Source organism: Lepidochelys kempii, chromosome 19, assembly GCF_965140265.1.
Source record: "Lepidochelys kempii isolate rLepKem1 chromosome 19, rLepKem1.hap2, whole genome shotgun sequence".
NCBI lineage: Eukaryota > Metazoa > Chordata > Testudines > Cheloniidae > Lepidochelys > Lepidochelys kempii.
In genome coordinates, this window is record NC_133274.1 from 5,127,712 (window position 1) to 5,140,347 (window position 12,636).

General features: G+C 47.8%; 1 protein-coding gene across 11 annotated transcripts in view; it reads left to right on the top strand.

The window, feature by feature from the left end:
- Nucleotides 1-12,636, top strand: part of CSMD2 (CUB and Sushi multiple domains 2) — a 548,097-nt gene that overhangs the window by 450,599 nt on the left and 84,862 nt on the right. For all 11 annotated transcript variants that reach the window (XM_073317325.1, XM_073317326.1, XM_073317333.1 and 8 more), the window contains 5 exons: nt 114-230; nt 2,197-2,406; nt 4,884-5,072; nt 9,291-9,468; nt 11,425-11,570. In XM_073317325.1, the coding sequence (XP_073173426.1) occupies nt 114-230; nt 2,197-2,406; nt 4,884-5,072; nt 9,291-9,468; nt 11,425-11,570 (840 nt within the window). The remainder of the gene's footprint in view (nt 1-113; nt 231-2,196; nt 2,407-4,883; nt 5,073-9,290; nt 9,469-11,424; nt 11,571-12,636) is intronic.

Consider the following 12,636-nt stretch of genomic DNA (forward strand, 5'->3'; position numbering starts at 1 on the left):
TCTTTTCTTTTCCATAAAATAAATTGATGGCAGTGGCTGTCTCCCTGTGTAAATGGTAAGCGACCTTTCCCCAGATCCTTTCCATTAACATCAGGCCCCTGTCGATCTTACAGCCCAATGCGGTGGGACCACAGAAGAGATGGAAGGAGTGATCTTGAGCCCTGGGTTCCCAGGAAACTACCCCAGTAACATGGACTGCAGCTGGAGGATCTCCCTGCCTGTAGGGTTCGGTAAGGCTGCCAGTTCTTCAGATGAACACTGTTGCTTCTGGGTACCTATTTCTGCTTGTGGCCTAAGTGATGGTAGACACTCAGGGGTTAATCTGGAAGGTCTCACTGCACCTGCAAATACAGCTGATTCTCTGGGTCACTTCTGAGTTTTCTGGACTGAAGCTTTCCCCCTTGTTGTTATTACGCATGCCTCTGTATGTTGGGGTGCAGTCAGGAGTGCAACACCCTTGCCTCTCCCAGCACCCCAGCTTGCCCCCCGGATCATGGCTCGGCTGCACACCAGAGCATACGGAAAGGGGGAGAGATTTGCCTTGTGCTCTCCTTCTCCCTTCCTCATAGCACATCTGCTAAGGACCCAGTCACAATCCAACCCCAAACAGTGCAGTGTAGGAACCCCAGTAGCACTGGGCCATTAGCTTGAGAAGCATCCCTTATAGAACAATTGGAAGCCAGCTGAGTTGTTTAAAGAGCAAATCAAGATACAATTAGATCACTGTCTCCCACTCAGCGGTGCCTGAATGCTAAACTCTCATGCTGTCTGTGCAGGCTGGGAGAGTTTGTCTGACTCATTTCTGTCAGAAACCTGGTCTTCACAAGGCAGCGGAAGTGGTGATCCAGTCCCCATGCTGAAATTATCCCTGAGAGAGCATTGGTCTGAGCCAGCGGTTCTCAACCCGCAGCCCATGGGCCGCTTGCAGCTCAGTCAGCACAGAGCTGTGGCCAATGTGACATCCTCAGGGCCATATAGGTAGTACTGGATGCGACCCACGTAACACATTCTGGGCCACATATGCAGCCCACACTGGTAAATAGGTTGAGAACTTCTAGTAATAGAGGGACTCCTCTCTTTCTCTCTCTCTGGATGGAGGTAAAGTAAGGCGTGAGCCTATTTCATGATGTGTGTGGCTGGAGGTTTGGACATAAAGGGTGTGTCTACTCTGTCCACTAAGCCATGTTTGTGAGACTCGGGCTTGTGGACTCACTGTTTCCATGCCCAGGCTTGAGCGTCCAGGCTGCTTTGTAAATCTGGGTTTGCAATTGCTGGACCTGGGTCTTTCAGCCATGCTAACATGTCCATACTGTACTGCACAGACCTTCTGACTTGGGTCTACAGCATGACCTGCATCCACACTACAAAGTGACAGGGCTTGGACCCGAGTCACAGCTGCACTCAGGCTCTCACCCATCCAGCTAGCCAGATCTTAGGACCTGGGTCGTGAGTGCTTGCTGACCCGAGTCTGATGGATTTGTGTGTGGTTGGGCTCACACCCGAGTCCGAGCCTGAGCCTCGTGTACAATGTAGACATACCCAAAGGGCCTATGTTCTTAAGCAGTGGTTCCCACTGAAACAGTGGGGTGAATGATTTTGAAAAAGAGTACAAATGTTCAACGCTCCAGCTACGTGTCCACTTTGCCTGCTGTGTTGCAGCACCCCACTGAAATAACAGGAATGATAGAGCCTCGCTGGTATAGTCGGAACAACAAGTGCTTTCTGTCTGGACGTTCCTGGGACATTCAGCAGCACAACAAATGTATTCTACCTGCATATAAACAGGTTCCTTGAGTCCACCTGCATGCACCCGGTACATTCACCATCAGGCTCATTCTGGCATCAGACACTTGATGAATATAAGAAAAGGAGGACTTGTGGCACCTTAGAGACTAACCAATTTATTTGAGCATAAGCTTTGGTGAGCTACAGCTCACTTCATAGGATGCATTCCAGTGAAGTGAGCTGTAGCTCACGAAAGCTTATGCTCAGATAAATTTGTTAGTCTCTAAGGTGCCACAAGTCCTCCTTTTCTTTTTGCGAATACAGACTAACACGGCTGCTACTCTGAAACTTGATGAGTAAGGTTCCAGGTCCTGCTGCTTGATCCACCAGTATTTGCCGATTTCCGAACTAGCAGACTGACTTGACCGTTGCGTTTATTTCTTCTCCTCCTCCTCCTCTTCTCCTTCTCAGGTGCCCACATCCAGTTTCTGAACTTCTCCACCGAGCCGAACCACGACTTCATTGAAATCCGGAATGGACCTTACGACACCAGTAATGTGATTGGCAGGTTCAGTGGCACTGAAATCCCAGGCTCCCTGCTGTCGACGTCACACGAGACAACCGTGTACTTCCACAGTGACCATTCGCAAAACAAGCCAGGATTTAAGCTGGAATACCAAGGTAACAAGGCCACCAAACAAGCAGGGAGGGAGAATCCTGTCCCCAGGGCTGGCACTGGAGAGGGAGCAGATGGAATAAGAGCTGCTCTTTTGTTGAATTAGTACCATGAGGACTTAATCCAAATTAGTGGAAAGGTGTTACATGAGATCCATACTTAATCCTAATAGCTGGGTTCCGTTCATCCTGCTGTTGCCTAAGGCAAATAACAAATGTTCCCGTAGTGCTTTGTAACAGTGAAATGCCTCAGAATTAATTCTGGCCAGACTCACTTTGATCTTGGCTCTCTAGACTGTCGTGCGCCGTAAGAAGTCGTCCCCAATGGACACAACTTTGCCTTGGAATTTTGCAGGTGCTCGTCTTTCAGGGTCAAAAGTAAAGTTAGGATCCTGAAAGCTCCTCTCTGTTTCCTAGAGCTGTGATGCACTCTTGATTTGTGCTGATATGGGCTGTGGATAGGGGAACTGTGCATTTTAAAGAAAAGAGACGCAGTAGTTTAATTGAATATTCATATGCCATGGAGCTGGGCATGGTTTGAGAATCTTAACCGAGAATGAGAGTGGGGGCAGAGAAATAAATTAGCACCAATTAATAAGCAAACCCTGGCCTAAAGTTTCACAAGTGACCAGTGAATTTGAAGAGCCTCTGGTTTTGCATCCTCAGCTTGAGATCATCTTACAGGGAGTCATGATTTTCAGGGGGACGGGGCTCAACTCTCTCAAAATCAAGCCCCGTTTAAGGTGTCTTAAGTCAGGCACCTGAAAAATTGAGCACCCCCGATCCCTAGTTGCTGTTAAACATGTAGGCCCCTGAGCAGTGAATTCCTGTGAGTCTGTGAAACCCTCTGGGCAGGAGCTCTCTGGGTGTTTTTTGTTCAAACTTCTCAGAGTGGATTTTCTGATTTTGGAAGGCGCTGGGTTGACAGCCCTGGATTCCTTGGTTCATCCAGCTGCAGCATGGGCAACAGCTGTGCTGTTTCCCCTCACAATGTCCCTTGACCAATGTGCCTTTGGAAGGGCCGTCTCTCAGGCTGTTGAGTCTCATGGCTTATTCGCCTGTTGGCCTCTCTGCGGAGGGGCACATTGGTCATTGCAATACACTGGCAGCCTCATTAAAAGAAGCCAAGAGCTGAGCAGACCAAAGAAGCAGATTTCCATTTATATACCTAGAAACAGCCACATTTCTATATGTACCTCAAGCGGAATGGGTCAGTGTATATCTGAGTCTGCAGGGCTGTCAATCCGGAGCTCTCGTGAGTACTACATTTCCCAAAACACTCGGCCTTCTCTGCGTCCCCGTCCTTGGGGGATTCGAGCATTGAAGGGACCAGGTGTCATGCAGGGGAGCTGTGTGTTGTGTAACGAAGGAGATGGACTTCAATGTGCCGCAGCTGGGAGCTGAGTGATCCTGCCGCCACAGAAGAGAGGCAAACTATGAGTGGAAAAGGCAGAGCATATCTCTCTGTCCCTGTGATGCAGCCAAAGGCTGGCAAAGGGCAGACTCCCCAGAAATAGCACTAAAAGCAGCTACTCAGACCTAATTGAAAACATTAATTTTCCTTTGGCTTTCCCGTGCGTATACCATATAACTCATGCGCTGTTGTACGATTTAGGGGGAAAAGCACAGTCCAAGGCACCATGGGTAATCTCATGGAAATTGCTATGAAAATTAGATCTGGCTGTGCTGACCAATAATAACTCATCGTGACAGGCAGCGCATGTTAGCCAACTGCCATCCATTTATCACCAAAACCACTTCCATTTTGTTGAAAAACCTGGCAGATTTCCCCCATTAGAAGCGAGCTGTGGGTTGACCCAGTGGACATAGGCCTCATAGAGACAGGATAAACCAAGAGCGGGGCCCATTGCTCCATGACCATGCCTGCCACAAGTAGCAGGATTTTCTAATCGCTATCGATCAGAAGAATGTTTGGCTCTTTAAACCCTTTATAGAGTCACCACTCTTAAAAAAACCCAAAAACCAAAAAAAAACCCCAAAACGAAACCAAACCAAAACCATCAAGCATTGTGAAGAATCTAACAGTGGCATTCTGGCCGCACTGCAGTCAATGGCAAAATTCCCAGTGAAATCAGTGGGGCCAGAATTTCACCCGAAATCCCTAATCATGCCAAGGGGTAGATTTTTATGTGGGAATTGCCATCCCGGATCAGACCACTTTTATATAGCTTCAAGCCCTTCTGGTCCTAAATCCAGCTATGAAGCAGGGAGGAAAGGGGTATTTACTGCCATAGGACATGCATTTATCTAGGGATTTTTGTCCATTGGGGTGACATTTTGGCCGTCTCTCCCATGCCCCATTTCCTCTGCACGCATTAAACCTCCATCCTCTAGAGTGACAGCCAAGATATGGTGAGGATGGTGGCTCGAGCACTACGAAACCCTTGGCAGGAGGGGAAAATGACTCCAGCCCTTAGAGGAAAGCATGAAATACAGAACTTGTCTCCTTATTGTATTTCCAGCCTATGAACTCCAAGAGTGTCCTGACCCTGAGCCTTTTGCCAATGGCATTGTGAGAGGAGCCGGTTACAATGTTGGCCAGTCCGTATCTTTTGAGTGCCTTCCTGGATACCAGCTGATTGGCCACCCAGTCCTGACATGTCAGCATGGGACCAATAGGAATTGGGACCACCCACTGCCCAGGTGTGAAGGTACGACTTTATTGGGTCACCTTTGAATATCATGGGGATTTTCTGGGTAGCCCGAGGAGTCTGCTCAGTACTGGCTTCTGGTAACTTGCTTGCCTTTGATTTTGATGGATCAGCTGGGAGGAAGGAGGAAATGACATTGCCTTGGTATTTTAAATCCACCTTCTTTCTAGGTCAAAGCCCAGATTGCTGACTCAGGTTCATTCAAACTCATATGCAGTCTGGCTTTGTGCCGATGCTGATTAGTGGGAAGGGAACAAGCTCAGAACAGCAGCTCAGTGATAGTGGAGGATCCAATAGAAGAGATAAAAATATGGTCTGCAGTTTCTTTGTTATATGCATGTGGTCCTCGAGGGCATAGCTCTTCCTTTCCTAAGCCTTTGTGTAGCGTTGCTGTGCACTGTTTAACAGCTGCTTTGTCTCACCCCAGAGCCAGCTACATTGCATTGTAGTTTGTACAGACCACGGCCCTTTACATTTGTAAAACCTAAAGTGCTTTGTGATCCTACAGGATGCAAGTTTCTCTGGAAACACAAGCTGCTGCTAGAGACAGGCCTGAGCTGTGTCGTACGGCTACAGGTCTCGACCCTGGTAGTGTTAGGATCAGTGAGTTGGGGTCAGCCCACTTTGGGAGGTGTGGGCGAGTGGCGAAATTCACACCCAGACCTGGGTTCATCTTCCAGAGTTAGGGTGTGTTTGCATCTGGGGTTATGAGTCAAGCCCCTCTCTGGCTAGCAGCATTTTGTTCTTTGCTTGTTCCGTCGCTGACTGTCAGTGGGAGTAGTGCTTGTGCAATAAGGCAGTATATGGCCCTGAGAAAAACATGCCTGCTTTTTGAAAGTGCTGAGCACTTAAAGCACCCATTGTCAGAACCTCTGTGAACCAGTCCCATAGCGCCTGTCTTCCACGGATAGAAGTGGGCTTCACAGATATTAATTATCTAACCCTCTCAGCTCCACTGCCTTGTGTATTATTATTAAGTCTATTGTACAGATGAGGGAAGCTGAAACACAAAGCGTTCAAGTGACTTGCCAATGGTCACCCAGCAACTCAGTGGCAGAGACAAAAATTAGAACCCAGGTCTCATCCATTCTTAACCTCTCCAGGGACAATGGCTCCACATTGCAAATGCATTGATTTGTCTTCTCTGCAAGCTCCCCACAGAGCACGTTTCCCTGAGCACTGTCACGTGGCAACTTCAGAATCTGTGCTCCCTGCTTATGCTAAGAAACCATCATCGTTTTGCTGATTTATTAACCCCTGAGAAATTACTGCCGGCTCTTGGACAGGTTTATGGCCACACAGGGCCAGCATTCTCTGCCTGGTTTTCTTTCTATTTTTTTTAACTTTTCCTTCTTTCCCAGCCTGCTATTTCATGCTGACACTGAGCCTGATTCAAACAGTGTTTTATTGTTCTAAATAAGTTTTGCCTTTTTCCCATTCAAACACCTATCAAAGTCAGAACTTTATGATGTGTCGGAGCAGCTAAATAACTAAGGTAAAGAACTGGGGCTTTGATCAGCTCCGCACTTTGTGTTTGCAACACCCAGTACTGCGCTGAAGTAAATTTAATCACCCCCACTGTGCTGAGCCCCTGCTGAGAAAAGACCCTTGCAGCTATCGGGATTCAGTAGTAGGGTTGTGTCAATGCGCAGTCTGGTCTCCCTTATGCAGCGATGGCTGCATCACTAAAATGCTGCTGAATCTTTCCCTGTTGGAGGCGGAATTCTTTAAAGATCTTAGCAAGAGGCTCCATTTGCAAGACTTGTGTCTGCAGCTCTGATTTCCAAGAGTGGTTTCAGGGTGTTAGCCGGAGTGAATGGCTTGGTGTTCTTGACATCAAGTCTGAAATGTGTAGTTTCTCTGTTCAAACCCCAGCAAGGCTATCTTGGCCTTTCATCATTTCAAGAGAGAGAGATTGAGTTCTGTGCAGTTTACTGTAGAGGGGTCTTTTATATGAAACCTTAAGAAGTGCAAGCCTGGTTATTGATGATTCCCCCTGTAAGCAGGATGGCTTCTACCAGTCTCTTTGGACCAGTTGCTCCCAAACTTGCCTTGTATTGGGGAGCTGCGTTTGTTTTTCTCTTTTGAATCAAGACTCCTTAGCCCTAGAGGACATAAAACATAGAGGGCCACATCCTCAGCTGGTGTCAGTTGACTTCAGTGGAGCTCTGGTGATATACACCTGCTGCAGATGTGGCTGAATATCCGCCCATTAGCGCTCCGTCCTGCAAGGGGCTGAGCTGCAGATGCAGCACACCCTCAATGCTCGTTGACTTCACTGTGCCTTGAAGGTAGCAGGAGCGAGCCCCTAAGGTATTTGAATAACCATTCTGCCCACATTTTCCATCCAGCCCTGTCTTTCATCCCTGCTTGCTTTCTTTAGCAAGAACCCTGCTACACCACGAGGAAGGGAGTACAAAGCAATTGGCATGTCCTACAGTACTTCTAAACGTGACGCTTCAGGGGCCACATACTTAGGCACAGGAAGAGGTGGTTAAGTCCAGTTTTGGTTGGGGGGCGTGTTTTTGCTGAGGAGTCACTGTGCACGCTGGATTGTTAGCACTATTAATATCATTGCAAACGCTCCCTTTCCAGATACTTTCTTTCTTAAACACAACCACCAATCGCTGTCTATTTTTGCATAGAAGCTGCCCGTGAGTAATAGTTGCCCTCGTCCATCAATCTCCCCTTCCCATGCAGGTCACAGTGAAAAGTCCATTGAACTGTAAGAGAAGCAGTGATTTTGAAATAAATCAGTAGAGGCTGAGATTTCTAAAGCTACTGAAGGGATTCCCTTGGGAGTCACGGGGTTGCACGGGTTTTATTACAATTGAGAGGGATTGAGCATCCCAATCTCCAAGGTGGTTTTGCAAATCTCATCCTTGTTATATAAAGTAAGTGTGTGTGTGTGTGTGTGTGTGTACACACTCTCACTTGGACTGCTCACGTGAACAGGCAAAGCGGGATTAGGCACTAAATACACAGGGCCTGCCTCAGATCTGATTTACACCATTAATTGGAAATAACTCCCTTGAAGTCAATGGAGCAACTCCGGCATGAAACGCTGTGCGTAAGCAAGAGGAGAATCAGGCGCACAAGGTGTGAGAGACAGTCCTGTCTGCAGGGGGCTAATCACGCGCTGCAAATCCACCAGCGCTGTTCCAAGCAGATTGGAAAACGTTCTGTACCAGAAATCATGCGTCCTAGAGAGGCAGCATGATGCAGTGGGTAAAGCCTAGATGTGGGACTCAGGAAGCCTGGGGTCTGTTTCCTGTCTGCCACTCATCGGCTGTGTGTCTCTAGGCAGGTCACATCACCTCTCTGTTTCCCTCCCATTCTTTGTTTGTCCCGACTGTTTAGCTTACAAGCTCGTGGGGGTGTGTGGAGCATCCGGCACAGTGTGCCCCAGATCTCAGTTAGGGTAGAGGTGCTGCTGTCATGCAAATAATAACTACTAATAACCCCCACCCCTGCTCTCAGATCCGCTCTCTAAAACACCAGCTGTTCAGCAGCTCTGGCCCAGGTCGTGGTATTTATGGTTGGATAGTTTTGCCCACTGACAGGTTCAGGAGCATGCTGTTCCCCATGGGTACACACAGCTGGTGAGCCCTAGTCCCTGGATTGGAGCACAAGGTGTGGTTTCTCAGCGCACCTGGTTGTCAACTGGGTACCAAAAGCCTCTGATTGTTTCCATCCAGCCCCGAGGCACTAAGCAGGGTTTACTGTAACAGGATGGAGCTGAAAAGTTTGGGACAGGATCCACAGATTCCTAACGTGCATATTGGGTTCAGTCCAGGGTTTTGGGTTGGATCCATGTGTAATCACAACCGCTGTCTTGTCTAATTGCTCTAGTTCTGTCATCTCGTGTATTTGTTGAGACCAGTCACTGCAGCCCCTCAGTGCTGGCTTATTCCCTGTTGACACTGTGGAGTTTAAATCTTGCCTTTATCTTGAGCACTCTGGGCTGAGGGGAGCTGGGAGCTATAGTTAGACATCTGGATCAGCCTCTGATTCTCGGATCACCCCTGAATCGTCCAGTAGGGTTGAGGAGATCAGCATCGTTGGGCACAGGAGTGAGTTGTGCATCCATCTCTGCTCAGCTGGAGGGAGGAGGTTCACCGCAAGGGGAGGAAGGGAGGGAAGGCAAAGAGGGGCAGGGGATCCAGGAGGGGTTTGTTAATTGTACTTGTGTTTCTGTTCATTGTTAATTCCGTGCAGTCCCATGCGGAGGAAATATCACCACCCAGAATGGCACCATCTACTCCCCAGGCTTCCCCAACCAGTACCCCAATTCCCAGGACTGCGCCTGGCTCGTCACGGTGCCTGCAGGGTATGGGATTCATCTCAACTTTACACTGCTGCAAACGGAGCCCTACAATGACTTCATCACCATCTGGTGGGTGCCTCGGCGGGAGCATGAGAGCTGACTTGGTTGGTCTGTCTGCCTGATCTGTAGGGATTTGGGCCCCCGTTCAGCAAAGCACGCACGCACGGGAAAAGTTCCATTGACTTCAATGGTGTTATTCAAGTGCTTGAGTGCTTTGCTGGACGAGGCCATTATGAAGCATTCGGGGGGGAGAAGAATGCTTCAGGGTGAGGTTTGGAATATAGCTAGGAGTGATGGGAATTTGGCCTAGTAAGTATCAGCTCTGTATCTGATCGGCCCTTTCTCCATAGAACCTTGTGCTGTGTTGGCTTAGGGGAATGGTCAAGATGAGCTGAGAGATCTTCTCCAAACTTAGCTTCTGTGATCTTAACCTAAAACTCTGGCTGGATTTCAAATGAAAAGTCCCCAAGGGGAATGAGACTGAACATGGTCTGGTTTCCTAAAGGAACTGGTGGAAACCCCCTTCATGTGGGACTGGACAAAGATCTGTAGATGGATCCTCAGCCGATGTACGTTGGCTGTAGCTCCAGTGACTTTGAGCTCTCACCATCTTTTTCCCATTGACTTCATTAAAGTTATGCCGTTTACACCGACCAAAGATTTGGCCCCTGGAGGATAAATACTGTCTAGCGACTGAGTGGCAGTGAGTCTCTCCGAGTCCTAATTCTGTGATCACCACCTGTTCAAAAACAAAGAAATCAAACCCATGCTGTGCGCAGTTTAAACAAATGCAGCCCTCTTGCATCCAGTCTGACCCAATTACTCTCTCTAGACGCTGCATCTCTGCTGGGGGCAAATGCAGGACATCATCCCAGCTGAGACTGGACATTGTTAGGTTACAGGTAACCTCCTCCTGCTGGATTCTCTCCTCAGCACGGCCCTTCATCTCTGAAATGCTCTGCTAAACGAAATAAGAGAAAATCTCTCTGGCAGCCAAAGGGGCTTGACAGAGGATACTTTTATGAATGGCAAATGGGGTCTTTCCTTCAAGCTGAATTTAGAGGAAATGAATCTGGTTCAAACTAGCATAATAGGAATTGCCTTTCGCTTCAGATTTCCCCAGCAGAGGTTTTCCCAGGCTTGTTTATTCGTTTGCAGAACGACTTTGTGGTACTGGATAGATATAGAACAGTGGGGAAATACGACATTTGCTGGTGTCCTCTTTAGCTTTTGCTTTGTCATCAGACATAAGTAGCTGAACAGTCCAAAGTGAAATCAAAGAACACTTTCACTCAGAGCAAGGGCACGGCATTGCATCAGGGATGGAGAGCTGGGTTCAAACGCAAGCTCCCAGAGATCGGGAGCCAGGTCTTTAGCTGGTGTAAATGGGCGTAGCTCCACCAAAGTCAGTGTAGCTATGCTGATTTACATCAGCTGAGAATTTGGCTCCAGGAGCATGGCAGGGTAGGATCTTCATCTCCCCTTAGGAGATGGGAGGATAAGTCATGCACGGCACAACAATAACTCCACCCACATTGGTCCATTGAGGGGGGCACATGGGGCCAAACCTCCTAAAGAGCTCAGAGGTACATTTTCAAGTGCTCAGTGCGCACTGTTGGAGCTGGACGTTAGAAGGAGCTCAGCATCCACTGTGCACCGAAGTGCAGAGCTCTTTGGAACATCTGGCCTTAATTCTCCAAAGGCAGGTGATGAAAGTTCAGAAGGCGGAGATGAAGCCTTTCTTCAGAAGCAGATTATTGGTCACATCTGGAGTCCCTATTGCCTGCAATTATATGGGCCAACCTGGGACGAATCCACTTGTACCACTCTGGAAGTGAAGTTATTGGCTGCCGAAGGAGTCACGGGAAACCTAATGTCGCAGATTGGGGTGTGAAAACAAAGATAGGGCAGGAAAGAACAGGAGGTTGTGTGTATGTGTGCATCGGAGTGCCAAGAGGCTGGTCCCAACCTGGGATATGGGGAAAGGTGTAATTTGGTTGTGTTCTTTCTGACTTGTGCTTTCAGGGATGGACCACAGCAAACAGCCCCACAGCTGGGCATGTTCACGGGGAACTCAGTGAAGAAATCTGCCCAAAGCTCCTCTAATCAGATCTTGATGAAATTCCACAGTGATGCAGCCAACGGAGGGATCTTTGCTATCTATTTCTATGGTCTGTATTGCTCATTGAGCAGCCTGTGTTTTAACTTCTTGCCCCACAATTTTGCAGGATGTAGAGGGGTCTGGGCCAGTTGTGGGTCATCAGGAGGAGGAATAATGCTCGTGAAAGGGAACTATTTAGAGTGCAAGATACAAAAAATACCCTGCTGCTTGAAGCACCATCTTTCAGATGAGACCTATCATAAAGGGTCTGGCTCTCAGAAAGTTGAGACCTGCGGTCTCTGTGCAATTTTGCATGTGCAAATGCCTGCCTTATGCACACACTTATAATTGCACATGCAAAGGAAGAATGTATACACCATGCAGAGGTAGAAATATATCAGCAACTTCCTGATAATCAGAGCACAAATCAAACTCCTGCAAACTAGCAGCTGTGAAAGATCCTATGGCATATCTCACAAGGTGACAACTGTTAATACTGCTCTCCTGGGCAAATTCTATTTTGTGTAAATCCATTTTGGTCCCTAACACTCCCACTGCTTGCAATTTCAGTTGGATATGGTGGTATTCTTCCAATCCCAGGCTAAACTGGTTGGGTAGCCGTGATGTGCTTTATTAAACCACAGTCACGTTCCAGCCCAGAGGTGGCTTCATTTCCCAGTGAGAGAAATGATTCCTTAAATTATTTGGGGATTCTTGCGTCTGAGTGAGGCGCATGCTCGAGAAATGTTAGGTATGACGCTGAAATAAGAGCATTTTCACCCCATCACTAAACAAGAGTCCAACTTTAAATTGGATTAGCAAACAAGAACCTGTGACAATTCTGGGAGTTCGGAAAATGTGAACAGGACCTTCCACTCACCACAATAATTCACTTGTAACAACTGCAACAAAGTCTAATATCAGTTACATGCCAGTCTGTACAGAACACCAAATATTATGTCCGATAATGGAAAGGCCAGTGTTACATGGCCAGGCTAATTTTAAAGAATCTTTGCTAGGCTTCTGGGGGAATTGCCTGATTACTGCAAAACACAATAAGGTGTGTATTAATGCACAAGAGATGTGTGTTTAACAGTTATGCAAAAAAAAATACAGAAAATCTGACAATGGAAGGG